This window comes from Dipteris shenzhenensis, chromosome 25 (genome assembly GCF_047967505.1).
Source record: "Dipteris shenzhenensis isolate YYH24624 ecotype China chromosome 25, Dip_SZ_1.0, whole genome shotgun sequence".
Taxonomy (NCBI): domain Eukaryota; kingdom Viridiplantae; phylum Streptophyta; class Polypodiopsida; order Gleicheniales; family Dipteridaceae; genus Dipteris; species Dipteris shenzhenensis.
The window spans coordinates 24,040,655-24,058,480 of record NC_141620.1 but is presented as its reverse complement, the minus strand read 5'-3'; the positions used below and the strand labels follow the sequence as shown (position 1 = coordinate 24,058,480).

Below are 17,826 nucleotides of genomic sequence, written 5' to 3'. Positions count from 1 at the left end.
GGGGTAAAAAACCGCGTGTTCAATCAAAATATTTCGTTTGGCTACAGAGAGTGAGCTACTATAGTTGGTGTGAGAGCTGGTCTGCATGATTTCATTTATTTAAACTGAATGGTAGGTCCTAAGGACTCCTTGGTAAGTAAGTGCTTCAACTTTGTCTTCCTTCCTCCAGTTTCTATCACCATGGTGATGCACTCTTAAAACGTTCACCGATACTTGAAGCATACTTTAATCTTATTTTGTTGTCACTTGTTATAGCTATAATCTTGGAGGACAAGCATACTCTTATGTCTTTCAACCCTCCCACTTATGAGGTGCAATGGTGTAACTTCGATCCTTAAGCCTCGTTGGATCAAAATTCTATGCTCTCAATATTGGGGACAAATAGTTCAACTCAAAAGGGCATAGAACAACAAAGACAGAGTGAATTGCCTACTTCAAAGTCTCAGTCCAAAGCCTTACTATTGGCACGCAACTTTTTATTTTAATAAAGCAAACAAGACATTTAGAGATCCAATACAATGTGTTCCTTTTTAAATAGTAGAAGCTTTGTATAGACTCACAAAAGGTTTAGATTTAGTTTTTTTGTGTGAAGAAAACAAGTGAAATCAATCATTGTTTGAAATATTCCATAAAATTTCTAGAGGGACTACAATTGGAAATGCGCTAAGTGTGGTCTTCCAAATCGTGTCCGTGTGATTAATGGCACCTCCTCGTCCTATGGCTCATGATTACTATAACAAGAAAAGGTACATTTTGATCATGCTCCAAGTTGTTTGTGACTGATCCCACAAGATCTTAGATGGTTTCTTACTTTAGTGTCCAAACAAAGTATCAAATTTATACCCCAAATAGTCAATGCATGTTGCATCCTACATACTATCCTTCTTGACAAGAAAGACAAGGATTATTATGGAGGAATTTCTCAAAGAAAGAAAAGGTTCCAACGATGATAATACTTCTAGAGAGACTCACATCAAGTGAAGAGATGCATTAAGAGGTTGAATTGCAAAGTAGTTGATTCGAACAAGGCCTAGCGATATATTAGCATTTCACAATGAAGTTGAATGGATTGATTAGATTATATCTATAGTAGGTAATGCCCTCATCACTGGTAGCTATGATAACTATGGTTGCTTGGTGTATGCACACATGCTTTGAGTCTTTTGATAAGCCACTCAAGCTACTTGTTGATATTTATGCCAATGTGAAGACTTGGAGGATGCCCAAAAGGTGTTCCATGACATTCATGACAAATGTGAGCACTTATTGGATCGAAATGTGCACCTATGCCGATGGATTCTCCTTTGGATACAAACTTGAACTAAGTGGCTCCTCAACATGGGAATTTGAAACTAGTATCATGTTTAATGTTGAGTTTTCAAAACATGTAATTCCTTGTTGGCAATAGTTGCCTATATTGTTGGCAATATTTGACAATAATGTTGTAAGAGAAAGTTTGTCTTCATATTGCATGCTCTACTTAACTAGAAACAAGTTTAATGCAAAAATGTCATGCAAATTGTGAGTTGGTGGTGAGATTAGGGGCATCACTATATGTAAACCCTTTATATTGATCATGTGCATTCAAGGGCCAATTTTGTCATCCCTTACTTGTGAATACTATATGATTATAGGACATCCTATTTCTATACAATCTGTAACTTTTTTGCCAAATTTTTTTAAATGATATCCTTATATAAACATATTTTTGCTAAAAACATGATTTGAAATTCCCTTCCATTAAATGCATGTGCTAGTCACATCTTTTCTACACACACACACACACACACACTGAGGTGCTGAGGTACATTATGCTAGTCTCTTGTAACTTTGCATGTAATTAAGCCACAAATTACCAGCATTTCTTGAGCTACTCACATGATATCAACTTGGTTGGATAGGGGCCTTTTCAAGCTAGGTTTGTTGGCTTGCCATGGAAAAGAAGCATGATTTAAATGAGTTCATTTGAGAGTCTTCTTAGGCTATACTGCTAATTAGAAATCTTGCTTTTGAATTATCTCAAGCTACAAGTTGCTCAAAGAGAGAAGCTTCATGATGCTCTTTAATATGGTATGAGAGCTAATGTAAAGATAATTGTGGGCTATGTAGGACTCTTCACACCGTCTTATATAGGGATTGGATAATAAGGCTAGATCCACCATTTTTTATGATGTTGTTCTAGTGGATGTTGCACATGACAATGCATGAGAATTCATTGAGCAAGAGAAAATAGGTCTAGATCATAAGGCTTGGCCCATCATTTTGATCATGTGGTGGAGAGACGATGTTCCTCATGACACTTGGAATGCATACAAGAGGCTATGAGAAAGTGTTAAATTTTTTTCCTTCAAACAATTTCTTCATACTAGAATCCCATGCTTCCATCAAAATATACGTGGTCCTCTTAGCAAGAAAGATTGAACCACTTCGACACTCTTGCTAATGAGCCCTTCAAGAGTAGACCTTGATTCAAAGCTTGTGGTTAGACATGATGTGATTCAAGAGCTTTTTGAGCCTCTTCGGAGCATTGGAAAAATCCAATCTCTCTCTCAAGTCGCAAAAAGGTTGCAAAACCATGGAATAGATGGATTCCTCCTCCTCCAAAGTCCAAGAAACGGACACAAGATATTCCATACAAGCATCGGCACATTCCTCGAAAAGGAGATGATTTGCAACTGTAGAACTTATAGAGCCTCTGCGCCGCTATTGAAGATGAAAGGGGAGCAAAAAATTGATGGGGATGGACACAAGAACTAGAGGCAATAGTGGTAAGCACTAGGGATGGTGGGAGGGATGCTCACTATCGTCAATCCGGTTTGAGAATTGCTAGAGGAAAACAGAAAGACGGGAAGACTTGGAGGTGGGGCAAACAAGCTGAAACAACAGAGCTAGGAAGTGAGAGGGGATAAGGTAGATCTATCTTTGTACACACATTATCTGTATGCAAGGTACGAATGTGCACTCTTTTGAGGTCTGCGTTTCTAGAACATCGTGCCATGTGATCGGAGATGGTGCTAGCCAAGGCCTATGAAGCAATGTTGGGACGTCGTGGCTATGATTGGAGATGGTGCTAGCCAAGCCTATGAAGGAATGAGCAATGCAGGATTTGTATATAATTCCTACAACAAGCATCACTTCCACCAGCGACCATAGACTGTCCAGCACCACCTATCAGAGCACTTGGTAGTTCACTAAGCACTAACAAGCAAGTCCCAACGTTCGAACGCTAGCTTGTTGTGCTGCTGCAAGAGGCTACCAAGGCTTTGTGTGCCTTTCAAATGCCATATTTTGCTTCTTTGAGTTTTGGTGCTTTTCATGGGAAGAGCATGGTCGACCCTATCCATACTGACAAATTCTATTGCTGCTGCGGGATGCAACCATTCCGGAATCTTTCTTAGCATCCTCTCTTTCTTCCCCTTGATCAATACTTTGAGGAGTTTCTGTACCATCCGATGTGGAATGCTCTGAAGTCTTGTCTTCATCTCCAGCTAGGACCGCTTCATCTATTCTTGCATGTTTGCCTACACCTTTCGCATTTGATTCTTGAAGTATCTCATGAGGGGTTGAATTGCTAACGAATTGTAGCATTGTAGAATAAGATAATGGAAGACCATCTTGCTTGTCTTCAAGGGGCAACTCTCTCGTAGGCTGGGTAGTATTGGCATCCATCTCAACCTTCGTGCTACCTATAACCTTCATCGACCAAACCCGGCTTCATGTGGTGATGGTGCTACTTGTGGATGGTCTCCTTCCATGCATGATGGAGTGATTGCTTTGATCGAGCTCCTTCATGAAGTAACAAGACAAATTTTACTCGCGGTGGTTTAAGTGGCATATAACACTTTTATCGGAGAGCTTTTGGTGGCTTGAACGTTTGATTACCTCTTTCTTGATTTGTTTCTTGCGCTGATGCTCATCTTTAAGCAAGTCAGACTCCAGCTTTGAATGAGTATGCATTGCAAGGGAATGAAGAAATTCTTTGCTTTGCCTTTGCAACAACGGAAGTTGAAGATTTTCAGTAGGATTTGATTAAGCTGCATCTCGTGAAATTTGTAGAATATATCCATTTGTGAAAGAGAGGGGGAGGCAACCAGTTTGCAACTCCTCTAAGGAGGAGGAGAGCAAGAGGGAGGGGAGGTCCGTTATTTCTCCATGATGATGGAAGGAGGTTAGAGGTCTTTGCTATATTAAAATATTAGGCTTCATTAAGAGCTCTTTAGTTATTCATGGAGCATTCCACGTGGCTTAAGGAGAGGCCAGATTTTCATTTGATTCCTGCCTAAAAATTGCTTTTGAATTGTTTCGTAAGAGGGGACAATTTTTAATATTTAGAGCTGAAGAAAGTCCAGGGGGTCAGCCGGAATCGGCGGTAAGAGGGAGAGGAATCCGAGCAGAAATTACAGTCAACCCTACCCCAGCCCGCAGGAAGGCATGGCATTGGGAGTGGGAGGGGGTCCCGCGCAGCTGAATAGTGCACATTGGGTAGTGCGCCAGTGGAAATTTGTTTAGAAATGGAGGCGGTCCTCTAATCCGTAATAGATGGTACAACGTATAACCGTATATTATTACCGCCTCCCTATGACTTCCTTGCCTCGAAGTTTCAAGCTCAACAGTCCCGTGGCACACCCCTCTGGTCGGTGGCGCAGCCTCCGCATATTCCTTGTAACTTCTCTATATCTCCGCCGTAGCTCCCCCTTTAAGTCTCCTTGCCTCTTCCCCTTCATTCAGTCTTCTCGTCACCCTCCTCCACGCCTTCCTCGTCCTCCCTTAATCACACACCTCCTTACTGCCCACTCCCACAGCCTCCTCCACCCTCCATCTCTTTGCGTCCGCTCCATCGCCATCCTCGCTAGTTCCCTTATCGATTTCCCTTGCCTCTTCCTCCTTGTATATTCTAAAGCAGCCTCCCTACTGCAATGTAACAACACCCTTAATGCGCTTTTAGTCCCCCCCGGTCTCCCCTTTGTTTGCTCTTCGCCAGCTCATCTCCAGACATTTTTCCTAGATTTGATAGATCAGTTGTGTTGGCCTTAATGGAAAAGACCTGCGACCAGCACGGTTACGAGGTCATTCCGAACACGGCCCATCCGCCTTGCCTCGACGAAATGCTGCAGGATGCGCAGCTTCTCGAAGTGGATTGTTTCCTCGAGAAAATGGATTATCCGTTCTATATCGACAGCTCTGCAATGCTGAGCCCGTCTCACATATGGCACGAATTCATGCCTGGCACCCCCTACATTTCTCCAGACGAAGAGGGTGCTGGCGTCATTGATTTTCTCAAGAATCATGAGCTCGATGGGAATCGTGATGAAGATGGGCGTGATCCAGGAGTTTTCTCTCCAACTATTAGTGTTGGGGAATTGAGCAGACTGGAGCAAATTTTGCAAGGAGAGACGATCCCTGCGCAGGGAAATTCGTGCAGGGGTACTAATTACTCGGCGATCGCAAACGAATGGACGAGTCCGATCGTTACGGACTCTCGTCAGGTAATTCGTGATGCGTTTAACAAACTCGAGATCTGACTTTGCATTGCAACGATGAACGATCCATTCGTGACCTCCTTTGACATTCGTGAATCGGGCCTTGGCATTCCTCTTGAGCATTTGTCGCCAATGTCTGATTGCATTTTCTCGCTCGCAGACATTAACCAATCATAATTTTTTTAAAGATTGTATATTGCGTCATTCTTTCCTGCCACCATTCTTTCGTCAATCAGTATTGGGTGACAGTCCTATTCTTCTCTATTAGGTGAAAAGAATTAGGTGACAATTCTTTCAGCAATCAGAAAAGAATACTCTAGGAGCTAAGGTGTATGGTTGTGAGCAAGCCCGCACTAATACAATTGCCCCATGCGGCTGCAGGACTACGCGGGTCAAGAGACGCAAGATTGCGCCGGTAGCGAGAGAAAGAGAAGCTGGAAGAGTACGAGGGAGGAAGCTGAGGCGGAAGACGAGGATGAGGACGTAGAGCAAAGAGGTGCACGGGGGGACGAAGCTGGAAATCTGGAAGGGTGGACGACGAAGGAGAGCAAGAAGGCGAAGATGAGCCCGCAGAGCGTGCTACAGGAGAGCGACGAGGAGGAAGAAGAGGAGGAGGAGGAGGAAAGAGAGATTCGGAGCAATGACAAAATAGCGACGGGGAGGGCGAGCAGCTGCGGGGAGGTGGGGAGGAGGGGAGGAGGAGGAGCTCGGAAGGGGCGAGGGGGGGTGGGGGGAGAACTGAGGCCGGAGTCGAGGTGGGCGGAGCAGTTGTTGGGAGCGTGCGCAGCAGCCATAACGAGCGGAAATTTTCTTCGAACCCAACACTTGATGTGGGTGTTGAACGATCTAGCGTCCATGGGAGGCGACGCCAATCAACGTCTTGCTTCCTACGGGCTTCGTGCTCTCTTTGCCCGCATCTCCGCCACCCCAATCGCCCGCCCCTCCTCCAACGCTTCCAGCCTCCATCGCTCCCTCCTCCTCTTCCACGACGCTAGCCCCTGGCACCACCTCCCTCACTCCATCGCCAACTCTGCCCTCCTTGACTCCCTCGACCTCTCCCCTTCCACCTTGCACATCCTCGACATCGGTGTCTCCCTCTCCACCCAATGGCCTACCTTCATCGAGGCCCTCGCCACCCGCCCCTCCGGCCCCCCTCCCCTCCTCCGCCTCACCACCATCGCCGATCCCCGCCACTCCCTCGACCCTGCTGCCCCTGACTTCCAACGCCGCTTGCAGCCCTTCGCCACCTCCCTCGGATTGAAACTCGAGCTCAATTCCGTCTCCGTCCCGCTCGAGAAGCTTACGGCCCAGGACCTCGATCTCAGAAAGGGTGAAACTCTCGCCATCTGCTGCCAATTTCGCCTCCATCAAGTCAGCAACACCGCTCCGCAGACGGCGCTGACCACTGACCGGGTCCAAGCTTCCACGAAAGATTGTTGCTCGGAAGAGCAGCCCGGCGAGGCGATCTCGCTCTCCCCCAGAGACACTGTCTTAAGAGTCCTCCGCGGTATGAATCCGGAGGTGCTGGTGGTGAGCGAGAACGACACGGATCACTCGTCGGAGGATTTCTTGACGAGGTTTCAGGCGGTGCTGGACTTCAACTGGAAGTTCCTGGATTCGACAAAGGCGGCGTTTCGGGAGAGAGATTGCGAGGAGAGGACGGTAATGGAGGAGGAGGAAGGGATGTCGAGGATGCTGAACAATGTGGCTTACGAGGGGGAAGCGAGGGTGGAGAGGAATCAATTGTATGAAGAATGGTGCGAGCAGATAAGGAAAGCGGGGTTTGAGGGGAGGCGACTGAAGGATGACGTGCTGGAGACTGGGAAGGCGCTGCTGAAGAAGTATGACCAAAACTGGGAAATGGCTGTGGATGAGCAGCTGGGCTGCAGCGTTCTTCTTCGTTGGAAGAGACAACCCACCACCTTCTGCTCTGTTTGGCGCCCTTCCCCTTTCTTGAATTCAGCATCTTAATGCCACCACATGCAAACTTAGAAGATGCTTAGCCTCAATTACCAACAACAAATCCTTCCAATAACTGTAGTTCATACGTCCTTGTACAGCATTGGAAGATTAGAGACACATATTTGTACATAGAATGGTCTTTTCTTGGGGGAGAAATAATCTTGCCGCCTTTTGTAAGAGTTGGCAAAATAGGACCAGCTTACAAAATTTGGCCACCTTGAATGGGGCAGAGTCCCTTGCCTACGCTGCCAAGCAGCTACGAGAGTGATTGTACATAGAGTGGTCTTGAGATCAAACCGGTTCTAATTCGAGCCTTCATGCTTATTGGATGCTTCTTTGTACATTTTGTTTGCCTTGTCACTTCCTATGGTTGTATGTATGAGCTATGATTAGTAACACCTCACTAGGCCATTTGTCCTTCCGTTGTGGAGATGCACAGCTCATGTCCCATCCGTTAGGATTCAAAAAAGGGCAGTCGCTCCTGTGGGCAAACATCGTACTACCTAAGTTGCCACTGGTCTATATTTCTTATATTACTTTGAAAGATACCATGTCTCAATATGGATACTATTTATTTTTTAAAATTTAAAAATAATGACAACTTGTCTTAGGAAGGTGGTTAACCGGACTAGATTACAAAATTAGCTAACAACGAGGGGGCATTTTGCCGATTACCTATGTTTCTTAGCAATAAGATTAGTCTCCAGGTAAGAAAATAATTTATATCTAGGAGGCAAGAGCTTGTCACAGAGCCTGAGAGAGTCTTGCAACATTCTCTTCAAGAATAAAACAATTTAAAAAGTGAGATTACAAGTAGGAGTAGACTTATACAGTAGACTTATACTGTGCGAGCAGCCACCTTAGCCCAATCAACGATCACTCTCATTGCCTCCTGCTTAATAAACCACAGCTTTGTTCCTATGCGAAACGCATGTCGTGTCTCTGCATCTATAGGAAGATGGCCCATTGCAGCTTGCTGTGGATCCAATTTACGAGAGTTAGATAAAGTGCATGTAATATGTAGTAAAACAAATAGAACAATACATTAAATGAGAAGAAGTAGACTTATCATGGTTGCCTCGAACGCCAATCGTCCGCCTACACCAAAGTGCGAAGTACCTATGGCATCCAGCCGTCTCCTCACAGCCCTCCTCTAACCCTCGAACATTTCGGGATGGTCCCTATTCTGCTTCTTGAAGAACTCTTAATCAACTTCATCTATCCAGCTAGGTTTAGCCATCCCCTTTGCGATGGAAGTACGCAAGGTTGATCTACGATGCTATAAGACCAAACCCATGCGCTCTGGCATATAATTCTCATTGAACTCCCAATTTGGCGGGTTAGGGTATTTTTGTTTTAATTCATCGATGACCGCCTGCTTCTTTTGGTCATCTTGATACCGCCAATTAGTAGTAATGCCGCTCTTGAAGTGGTGGCTCATCAACCGCCTCACAGTTGCCATCACTGCTTTGCCCTTTCTATCTTCTATCATCTCTCCGACAGCTGTGATTTGATAGGAAAGGTCCTCGACTCGTTAAGGAGGACTCATGGTAGAAGCAGAGTTAGAGTGAGTGGAAGCTGTGCGGGCACTTTCGAAGCGAGGAGTAGCAGTGGGAGTAGGAGAGGGTAAGGGACCTGACCGATACTGTGTCTCGGGACCAAGTGGAGACCTGTAGGGATGTGAGTGTCCTGACTCATCTACATCTCCCGACTCAGCACAACATAAGTGGCCCCTCCTACTCTTCCTTCCCTTACGATAGGCACATGCAGGTGATGACCCCTCAGTCGAAGGGGCACGAGGGGACGACTGGGCAGTAGGTCCAGCTATCGATGTAGGAGAGGGAATTGCTGAGGTCCTCTAAGATAGCAGAGAGAAGAATCTCGCTGCCTCCTCATCAGTCATCTGTGCTACAAACTCGTTGGGACTCTCAACAAAGCCATGGGCTGCTAGCAAAGGAGTTCCCCGAGGGGTAGTTGTAGTGCTACGTCCGAGAGGAGTCGAGTCAGGGGTAGGCCCCTGAGGTGTCGCCTGAGAGGAATCAAAGTCCTCTGGAGCATAGAGATCGTGATGTCTTCTCATGCGAGGCTATCCGTACTCGTCGGACGTGCGACGTGATCCCATGTCTAATGTAGACACAAACACGAAAACAAAAAACAAAAAACAAGCATAAGCATAGGCATAGGCATATGCTTATGAAAAGAAGACAAAAAGAGAGGAAGAGAGAAGAGAAAGAAGAGAGAAGGAGGAAAAAAGAAGAGGAAGAAGAGAGAAAGAGAAGGAGAAGGAGAAGAGAAAGAAGAGAGAAGGACAAGGACAAGAGAAAGAAGAGAGGAAAAAAGGAGAAGTGTAGGCATAGGCATAGGCATATGCTTATGAAAAGAGATCGAAAGAGGGGGAAGAGGGGGAGAAATTTTATGCTCATGCTCATGCTTATGCTTATGCTTATGCATGAGCATATGAGCATAAAAGAAAAAGAGAGAAAGCTTAAGCATAGGCAAATACATATGATTATGAAAAGAGATCGAAAGAGGGGGAAGAGGGAGAGAAAGAGAGAGGAAAAGAGGAAAATGAGACATGCTCATGAGGGAAGGAAAGGAGGAAGAGGGGAAAAAGAGATTGAAAGAAGGAAAGGAGAAGGAGAAGGAGACATATGCTCATGCTTATGCTTATGCTTATGCATGAGCATAAAAGAAGGACACATATGCTTATGCTTATGCATAGGCAAATACATATGCTTATGAAAAGAGATTGAAAGTGGGGAAAGCGGGGGGGAAGAGAGAGAAAAGGAGGAAAAGAGGAGAAGGAGCCTGGACACATATGCTCATGCATAAGCATAAGCATAAGCGAAGGAGACATATGCTCATGCTTATACTTATGCTTATGCTAATGCATAGGCAAATACATATGCTTATGAAAAGATATTGAAAGAGGGGAAAGAGGAGGGGAAAGAGAGAGGAAAGGAGGAAAAGAGGAGAAGTAGAAGGAGAAGGAGACATATGCTCATGCTTATGCTTATGCTTATGCATGAGCATAAGAGAAGGAGACATATGCTTATGCTTATGCATAAGCAAATACATATGCTTATGAAAAGAGATTGAAAGAGGGGAAAGAGGGGGGGAAAGAGAGAGGAAAGGAAGAAGGAGAAGGAGAAGGAGACATATGCTCATGCATAAGCATAAGCATATGAGGAAGAAGAGGGAAAGGAAACAAAGCATATGCTTATGCTTATGCATGAGCATATAAGCATAAAAGAAAAAGAGAGAAAGCTTAAGCATAAAAGAAAAAGAGAGAAAGCTTACGCATAAAAGAAAAAGAGAGAAAAAGAGATTGAAAGAGGGGAAAGAGGGGGCGAAAGAGAGAGGAAAAGAGGAAAAGAGATTGAAAGAGGGGAAAAAGAAGAGGGGAAAAGAGCATAAACATAAGAGAAGGAAGAGGGGAAAAGAGATTGAAAGAGGGAAAAAAGAAGAGAAGGAAAGGAGGGAAAAAGAGATTGAAAGAGGGGAAAAGAGATTGAAAGAGGGAAAAAAGAAGAGAAGGAGGGAAAAAGAGATTGAAAGAGGGGGAAAAAGAAGAGGGAATAAGAAGAGAAGAAAGAGGAGAAAAGAGGGAAAGAAGAGAGAATAGGAAAGAGAGAGGAAGAGAGGGTTCCTATGCCCATCACTACAGCTAGCTGTAGGCCAACGCAAATAACAAAAATAATAAAAGGAAAAAAGAGGAAGTACTTTCTTACATAAAATAGTCCCACTCGGTGTTTTGTGGACTAGCCCTACAAAATAGAGGAAACATACCATTTTTCAAATAACTAGTTAGAGGAAGGAGGAGTTTAAAGAAGCAACTTCTCAAAGGGATTAGATTGAGAAGACAAGGAGAAAGAGGAGGAAGAGAAATACAAAAAAGACTAAAAAAGGTGAGTCTTCTTTCTTTCACAAAATCTCGTTTTTTGTCTTTAACCCTTGAAAATCAAGCATGAAAACTAGCACATAGCCTTAGCAATACAAGGAGAAACATGCTTCAACACTCACAAAACGAAATCTCACAAAAAACGAACCTACATTGCTCAAAGAGACTCACCTTCTTGAAAAACTTCTTTTCATACAAGCAAAGAGGGAGAAGGGTGGAGAGGGAGCACAAGTGTCAGGAGAGGGGTTGAGTAGTGGTGAGAAGTGGAGAATACAGAGGAGGAAGCAAGGTCGCTGGATATGAGGTGGGAGGAGAGATTACTTTTTCCACAATAGAGATGCTAAAGAAAGTGCCGCATCGTGGGGTTTTAGGTTTTAGCCCACAGCATCGCTATATAGCAACGTTGGTCAATCGCTATATAGCAACGTTTAAATTTAAAAGCTTCACGATATAGTGACGGAACAGAGCAAATCTTCGCTATATAGCGACGGAACAAAGCAAAACGTCGCTATATAGCGATGCTTCAGGGCACTTATTCTTTAAAGCTAAAAAAGAAACTCATAGATGCTATTTCATTACTGTTAATACATTTCCTTGCAACTTATTTTGTGATTTTGGAAGTGTGCATGGAAGGGACGAGTGGAAGCTCGTCAGATGATGCGCCAACGCCCAAGAGCACAAAGTGGCTTACAGAGAGGTTGTATTGTCATTGCACTCATTGCAAGTGAGAAGTACGATATCAACGTCGTATTATCATGCGCCACTTGCGGATGTATGGGAAGAAGCCCGAACCAATACCCACCATTGGTGTTGCACGTGTTGATGGATTATTGGTAAGTCAAAGTTATTTGAGTTCCTGGTTAATATTAGATACCATTATGATATGAAACCTTGAGACAAGATCTTATATTTACATGAAATCTCAAAACAGGATGAGGAGGCTGACGAGGGTATGCATATACCTTCACACTTTGAGCAAGACTATAGTCTCCGGGATGATGACGAGGGTATGGTGGACATGATGGCTTCTATTTTTAGGGGCACTACATCCCATATACATGTGATGTCAAAGTCTGAGGTCAAAATGTGAGAGTTGCAATCAACACAGTTGTACGAGGGTGCTAGGATGTCTAAACTACATGCTTGTCTCTCAATCTTGAATCTGCAAGTAAAGTATGGGTGGTCAGAAACAAGTGTCTCGACCTTAATGAGGTTAGCTCCTGCATTAATTTGACTCATTATTTGGATATTGTTTGTTTTGAGAATCATCACGTATGGATTAGTGTATTGAATCATCATCATTCGAAGCCTATGTATGTTTGAACTGTGATAGGTTGCTCCAGAAGATGTTGCCTGCACCAAATACCATGCCCACATCAAGAGATGAAGTGAAGAAGATGCTAACAATAGTGGGTATGGATTATGATACCATCCATGCTTGCCGTAATGACTATATTCCCTTTCGTCGTGAGCATGGAGATTTGGCTAGTTGTCCGAAATGTGGAGAACAATGATATAGAGATGACTTGCAGGGAGAGTAGATACTCGTAAGATCTTGAGACAGTTTCCCACCATTGCAAGAATATAGCACATGTTCCAATGCAAATCCATAGTGGAGTTGATGACATGGCATGCATCTCATTGGTCCACTGATGACACATTGAGGATTCCCGCAGATTGTGTAGCTTGAAAGCACAAAGACAATCAGTGGCCGGACTTTGCGAGGAAGCCACGCAACTTACATCTTGGGCTCGCATGGATGGCATGAATCCTTTCGGGTTACACTCGACATCTTGGTCGACATGGCCCATAGTCGTGGTGAATTACAATATCCCACCATGGCTAATAATAAAAAAGGGACACCTCATGCTTGCACTACTTGTGCCACGGAAGTACAAGGCCAAAAATATGGACATGGCACATTTGATAGAGGAGTTACAGATATTATGGAGAGGAGTGCGGGTCTTTGATATTTCCAGAGCTCCTAAACATACCAATGATATTTTGGTCAGGGGTATCTTCATGTGGACCATGCATGACTACCCAGGATATGGAGAGTGTGTAGGTATGTGGTTGTGTCTCTACATGTATAATATAGGATTATGCTTTTATGACTCTCTTTCGCCTGCATGTCTTATACTAACACATTCATGCACGCGTGCAGGACTTGTTACAAGTGGGTACCATGCTTGTCCTGTTTGTGAACTAGAATTGAAATCGCTCGCACAATACTCCAACCATATGAGGAAAAATGTTTATGAAGGTCATGCTCGATACCTTCCACTAGACCATCTCATGCGTGGAGGTCAGCTTGATCCACCACCATCATATTTGAAGGCAAGTAACTAGATTCAGGTTTGGAGGGCGAATGGAGAGGAAACTCCTTCTGGTATGAAGAGGCTATCGATCTTTCATGAGCTTTCTTATTGGGGTCAGTTACAAATCAATCATCTCTTGGATCCCATGCATATCTTCAAGAATGTGGGGGCTACTATTTGGGCACACTTGGTTGGTTCCAAAGACTCCAGAGGAGTGTGAGACGACTTGCGTGCTATGAATAGGATGTCTCATTTGTGGCCCCAAGTGCATGCTTCAGGAAAATTTGTCCACCCGAAAGCAATGTGGAACCTCTCTACGAGGGAGTAGGCAGTGATCAAGGTAGACATTGCCTCTTTTCAAACACCGATAGGGTACATGCGTTGCTTGAAAGGAGCATTTTCAAAGGACAATAAGCTTAGTGGGCTCAAGTCCCATGATTGGCACAAGGTCTTACATGTATTCTAAGCTATAGAATTAGTGTATCGATAATCGTGATGCGTTAGCATAATTGTGATTATGTTATATTGTTGACATGACTTCTTTGTTGGTCTGATAGTTCATGCTCCCAATTCCAATAAAAGGGTGCTTACAAGAAGATGTTAGAAATGCTATATTCAAGATCAGTGGTATTGTGAGGTATGCTTACTATCAAATCGCATTGATTGCATTTTTTCAATTTAAGCTGAATAATCTGCAGACTGATTATGAAAATATCTTACATGGGCATGTGAAAGAGGTGGACATCTCAAAAAGAGATCTCCATATCGAGCATCAAGAAGGATAGGGTGGAATCCATCGAACCCGTATGCTTGCTTGAGAAGCACTTTCCCTCGAGCATTATGACAACTCAAGTACACTTGCTTGTGCACATAGTTGATGAGGTGGCTATTGTAGGTACCGTTCATAGTTGATGGATGTTTTTTTTTGAGCGGTTTATGAAAACTTTGAAGGGATTTGTAAGACAAAGAGCAAGACCAAAAGAAAGCATGGCAGAGGGATCACTTGTGCAAGAGTCCTTAGTATATATCACAGAGTTTCTTACAGCCACAGATCTCGATATGCCGCAAGCTTGGCATAACAAGGATAATGATCGCATCATTGGCAAGGTTCCCCAAGGAAAAGGGATTGAAAGAAAGATGAGTGAAGAGCAAATGGAGAAATTCAATAAGTTTTGTATCGTCAATAGCAAGGAGATGTAGAAGTGGATTGAGAGATATGAAGCAGCCAAAGTAGAAAGAATAAGTGTAAGGACGAGATTCAAAGTAATGTACAGGCGATTGCAAACATATCCACAAGATCTGGCTCTTCTCCCCACTCACATGTCTTTTGATTGGCTACAACTGGCTCTACGTAAAGCTGAATGCGATGGAGAGACAATAAACGAGTGCAAGCAAGAGTTATCATCTGGATGTATGATGCATGTAAGTTTCTTACCTCTTGATGTAATTAATTAATTATTTGTGGCAATATATGCTATAAAATAGATGCATCTTCATTGTTTTAATAATGCTCTTTTATAGTACAAAAAGTACAGTGCAATATGGTGCAATATGGTCATATGAACAACATTTTCACGTGAAACGCATCAATTCAAAGAGAGTCACATATGATTATGGAGTCATGGCTAACTTCACACAAGATAGCTGAGCAAGTGCTTCGGATACCAATCTTCTCTCCTCACAGTTGGATTATTGCAGAAACATACGCAAAATCTATGAAGTTGATTTCAAATAATTTAGTATTTTCATTCTTGATGTAAAATGGTTTATAACTATTTACAATGGTCTCCATGTGATAGTGAAAAAAGATAGTAGTAGTTTCTTTGCAATAGACTCCACTAAACATTGGACCAATGAAAGTGATACTTTTGTTCTTCCCGAGCACAGTGAGCAGGTGCATACTAATGATTTAATTAATCGAAGCTTTCGTTTTTAAAGATCCATTGATACATGTACTTAAGCATGATTTCATATATATAATTGACAACATTTAGCACCCATCTTCAATATAGGTGGTTTTTCATCCGGGTCGTTTTGATCCAAGATAGTGGTACGTGATCCAAGTTGCACCACGAAGTAAGCAAATTTTTAAAGATAGAGATGTGGATATGGAGATGCCACTACCAATGCTGGATCCAATTGATCTAGATGAATCTAGCGAAGAAGATGAAGATCACAATATGAGCCAAGAGGAAGATGTGCATAATGACATTGCATGGGAGGAAGATGGAGATCACGATATTGAGGAAGAAGACAATGATCATCAAGAATCACCACACTTTATTGAAGAAGATGATCAAGTACTTTTAGGTGAACATATGATGCTAGAGTACAATGATGATATAGGAGATCAACTCGGTATAGACTTAGAGATAGACTTGTTTGGCATGTTAGACTTGGCTCAAGATGAAATCGTTGATGTAAATGCTCTTCATTGATTTTTTTCATCTCAAACTTGGACATGAATATACTCGGGGGGGTCACTATGTATAAACCCTCTATATCACATGCGTTCAAGGCCTATATTTAAAGTCCCTTATTTGTAAAAATTTTCATTAATAAAATGTACCCCTTTTCTATATAAATCTGTAAATTTTTTCCAAAACTATTTTAAATTGTCCTTTATGTATATTTATTTCTGTAAATTTTAGGAAAAAAAAAATCCTTCTATTGAACTCACGTGATAGGGTTACATATGATGAGTGACCCCCCCGAGTGAATATATGAGCTTCAAAGGGTTGATGTACATGCTCTCGTACTTTTTTTCTCTCAAAAGATCAAACATGTATGAAAATTAAAAAAAATTTTCCATTGGAGAAAACTAACTTTTAAGGTCGATATGAGAAAAAAACACTCTGTAAAATGTCGCTAGTGTTACTATATAACAACACTTACAATTCTAATAAAAGTTGTTATATAGCGACTTTAGCAATGGTCACTATATAGCGATGTTTAACTAAAGTCGCTATATAGTGACCCTTGAAAAGGCGTGCTTCTAATATTGACGATTAGCACCCCACGTGCACTAAACATCGGTACTGAAACATCGCAATAGGATCCGTGTGTAGTAGTGATGGTCCTAGATACAACTATCCTAAGCCCAACACCGTGTACAATGCCATTGATAGTTAGGCTTTACAAAGTGGATAAATTGCTCTAGTTGGCAAGTAATCTACTAGACAATAAAGATGCACAATGCCGTAAGGTAGAGAATAATGGCCAGTTGAGTTATGGCAAACAAACACATGCATATTGGTCACAAACAATTGTAAGGGCTATCGGAGGGAAGGGGTTGCACTGAATATGGTTGAGAAGATGGATACTGAGAAATAGCTACCCACGCCACCATGCTTGCATCTCCGATCCATGATGCACGTGCATCATGGGCCTCTTGCCACTACAACCATGTGTTCAGGTCCTCCAGGCTCTTCAATTGGGTATATATAGAGCTATAATCTCATTCTCCAGCCCTAGCTTAGTTTGCGGTCTTTCAGTTTCTAGGCATTGGACTTTCTCGAATCTAGCTATGTTCTCTTCATGTAGCTACACCACTTGTTGCTCTAGTGGTCTGCGTGCACCCTCCAATGTCCTTGACAATTGTGACTGGGTGATTATCACTTCTATATGACCATGCGTATGTTTGTACTTATAAGAGGAGAAGTCCACCTAGATACCCTTAATGAAGTGCACGCATAAGAATTTGGCTAAGTACATTGACACTTCATTATGGTGTGGCACCTTTCCATATACCTTCATATATATTTGTTGTTGAGATATGGTGCCACGAGCATATGAATTAGAGGCTAAGGTATGGTATAGGAAAGAATCAAAGTAGCCACCATAGCATGTGGACTACATGATGTGGAGATGTGGATTGAGGATATCCACAAGGAGAGATGTGGCCACATCAGAGGATCCCACAAGTGTTGACTATTCTAAGGGCACTCTCTACATAAGAGGCCTATCATGTATTGGTGAATACACATTGCAAGAGATATAGATTTGCTATCTCCCTCTCATGTCTTATTTGGTGTTCTTTGAGCCTCCATAGTTCTTATGCTTATCTAGTCACACTAGGTTTAGCACGATCTTTCATTCTTTGACATGGTATCAGAGCTTGGGTTTAGCTAATCCTAGATTGAGACTTGGAGGGGTCACTATGTAT

At 43.0% G+C, this 17,826-nt stretch overlaps 1 protein-coding gene across 1 annotated transcript; it reads left to right on the top strand.

Annotated features, from left to right (window-relative positions):
- The first annotated feature begins 5,033 nt into the window (after positions 1 to 5,033).
- LOC147885638 (protein NODULATION SIGNALING PATHWAY 1-like) lies at positions 5,034 to 7,451 on the top strand. The gene is made up of 3 exons (XM_087396167.1): positions 5,034 to 5,493; positions 5,878 to 6,855; positions 6,928 to 7,451. The coding sequence occupies exons 1-3, from the start codon at positions 5,034 to 5,036 to the stop codon at positions 7,449 to 7,451; spliced, it is 1,962 nt and encodes a 653-aa protein (XP_087252293.1).
- The last annotated feature ends 10,375 nt before the right edge of the window (positions 7,452 to 17,826 follow it).

What these genes read in the sequence shown, in the direction of transcription:
- LOC147885638 (XM_087396167.1), top strand. Translation starts at nt 5,034, where the DNA reads ATGGAAAAGACCTGCGACCAGCACGGTTACGAGGTCATTCCGAACACG. An exon ending in GGACTCTCGTCAGGTAATTC is followed by an intron (nt 5,494 to 5,877) that starts GTGATGCGTTTA and finishes ACGCGGGTCAAG; the next exon opens with AGACGCAAGATTGCGCCGGT. An exon ending in ATTTCGCCTCCATCAAGTCA is followed by an intron (nt 6,856 to 6,927) that starts GCAACACCGCTC and finishes GTTGCTCGGAAG; the next exon opens with AGCAGCCCGGCGAGGCGATC.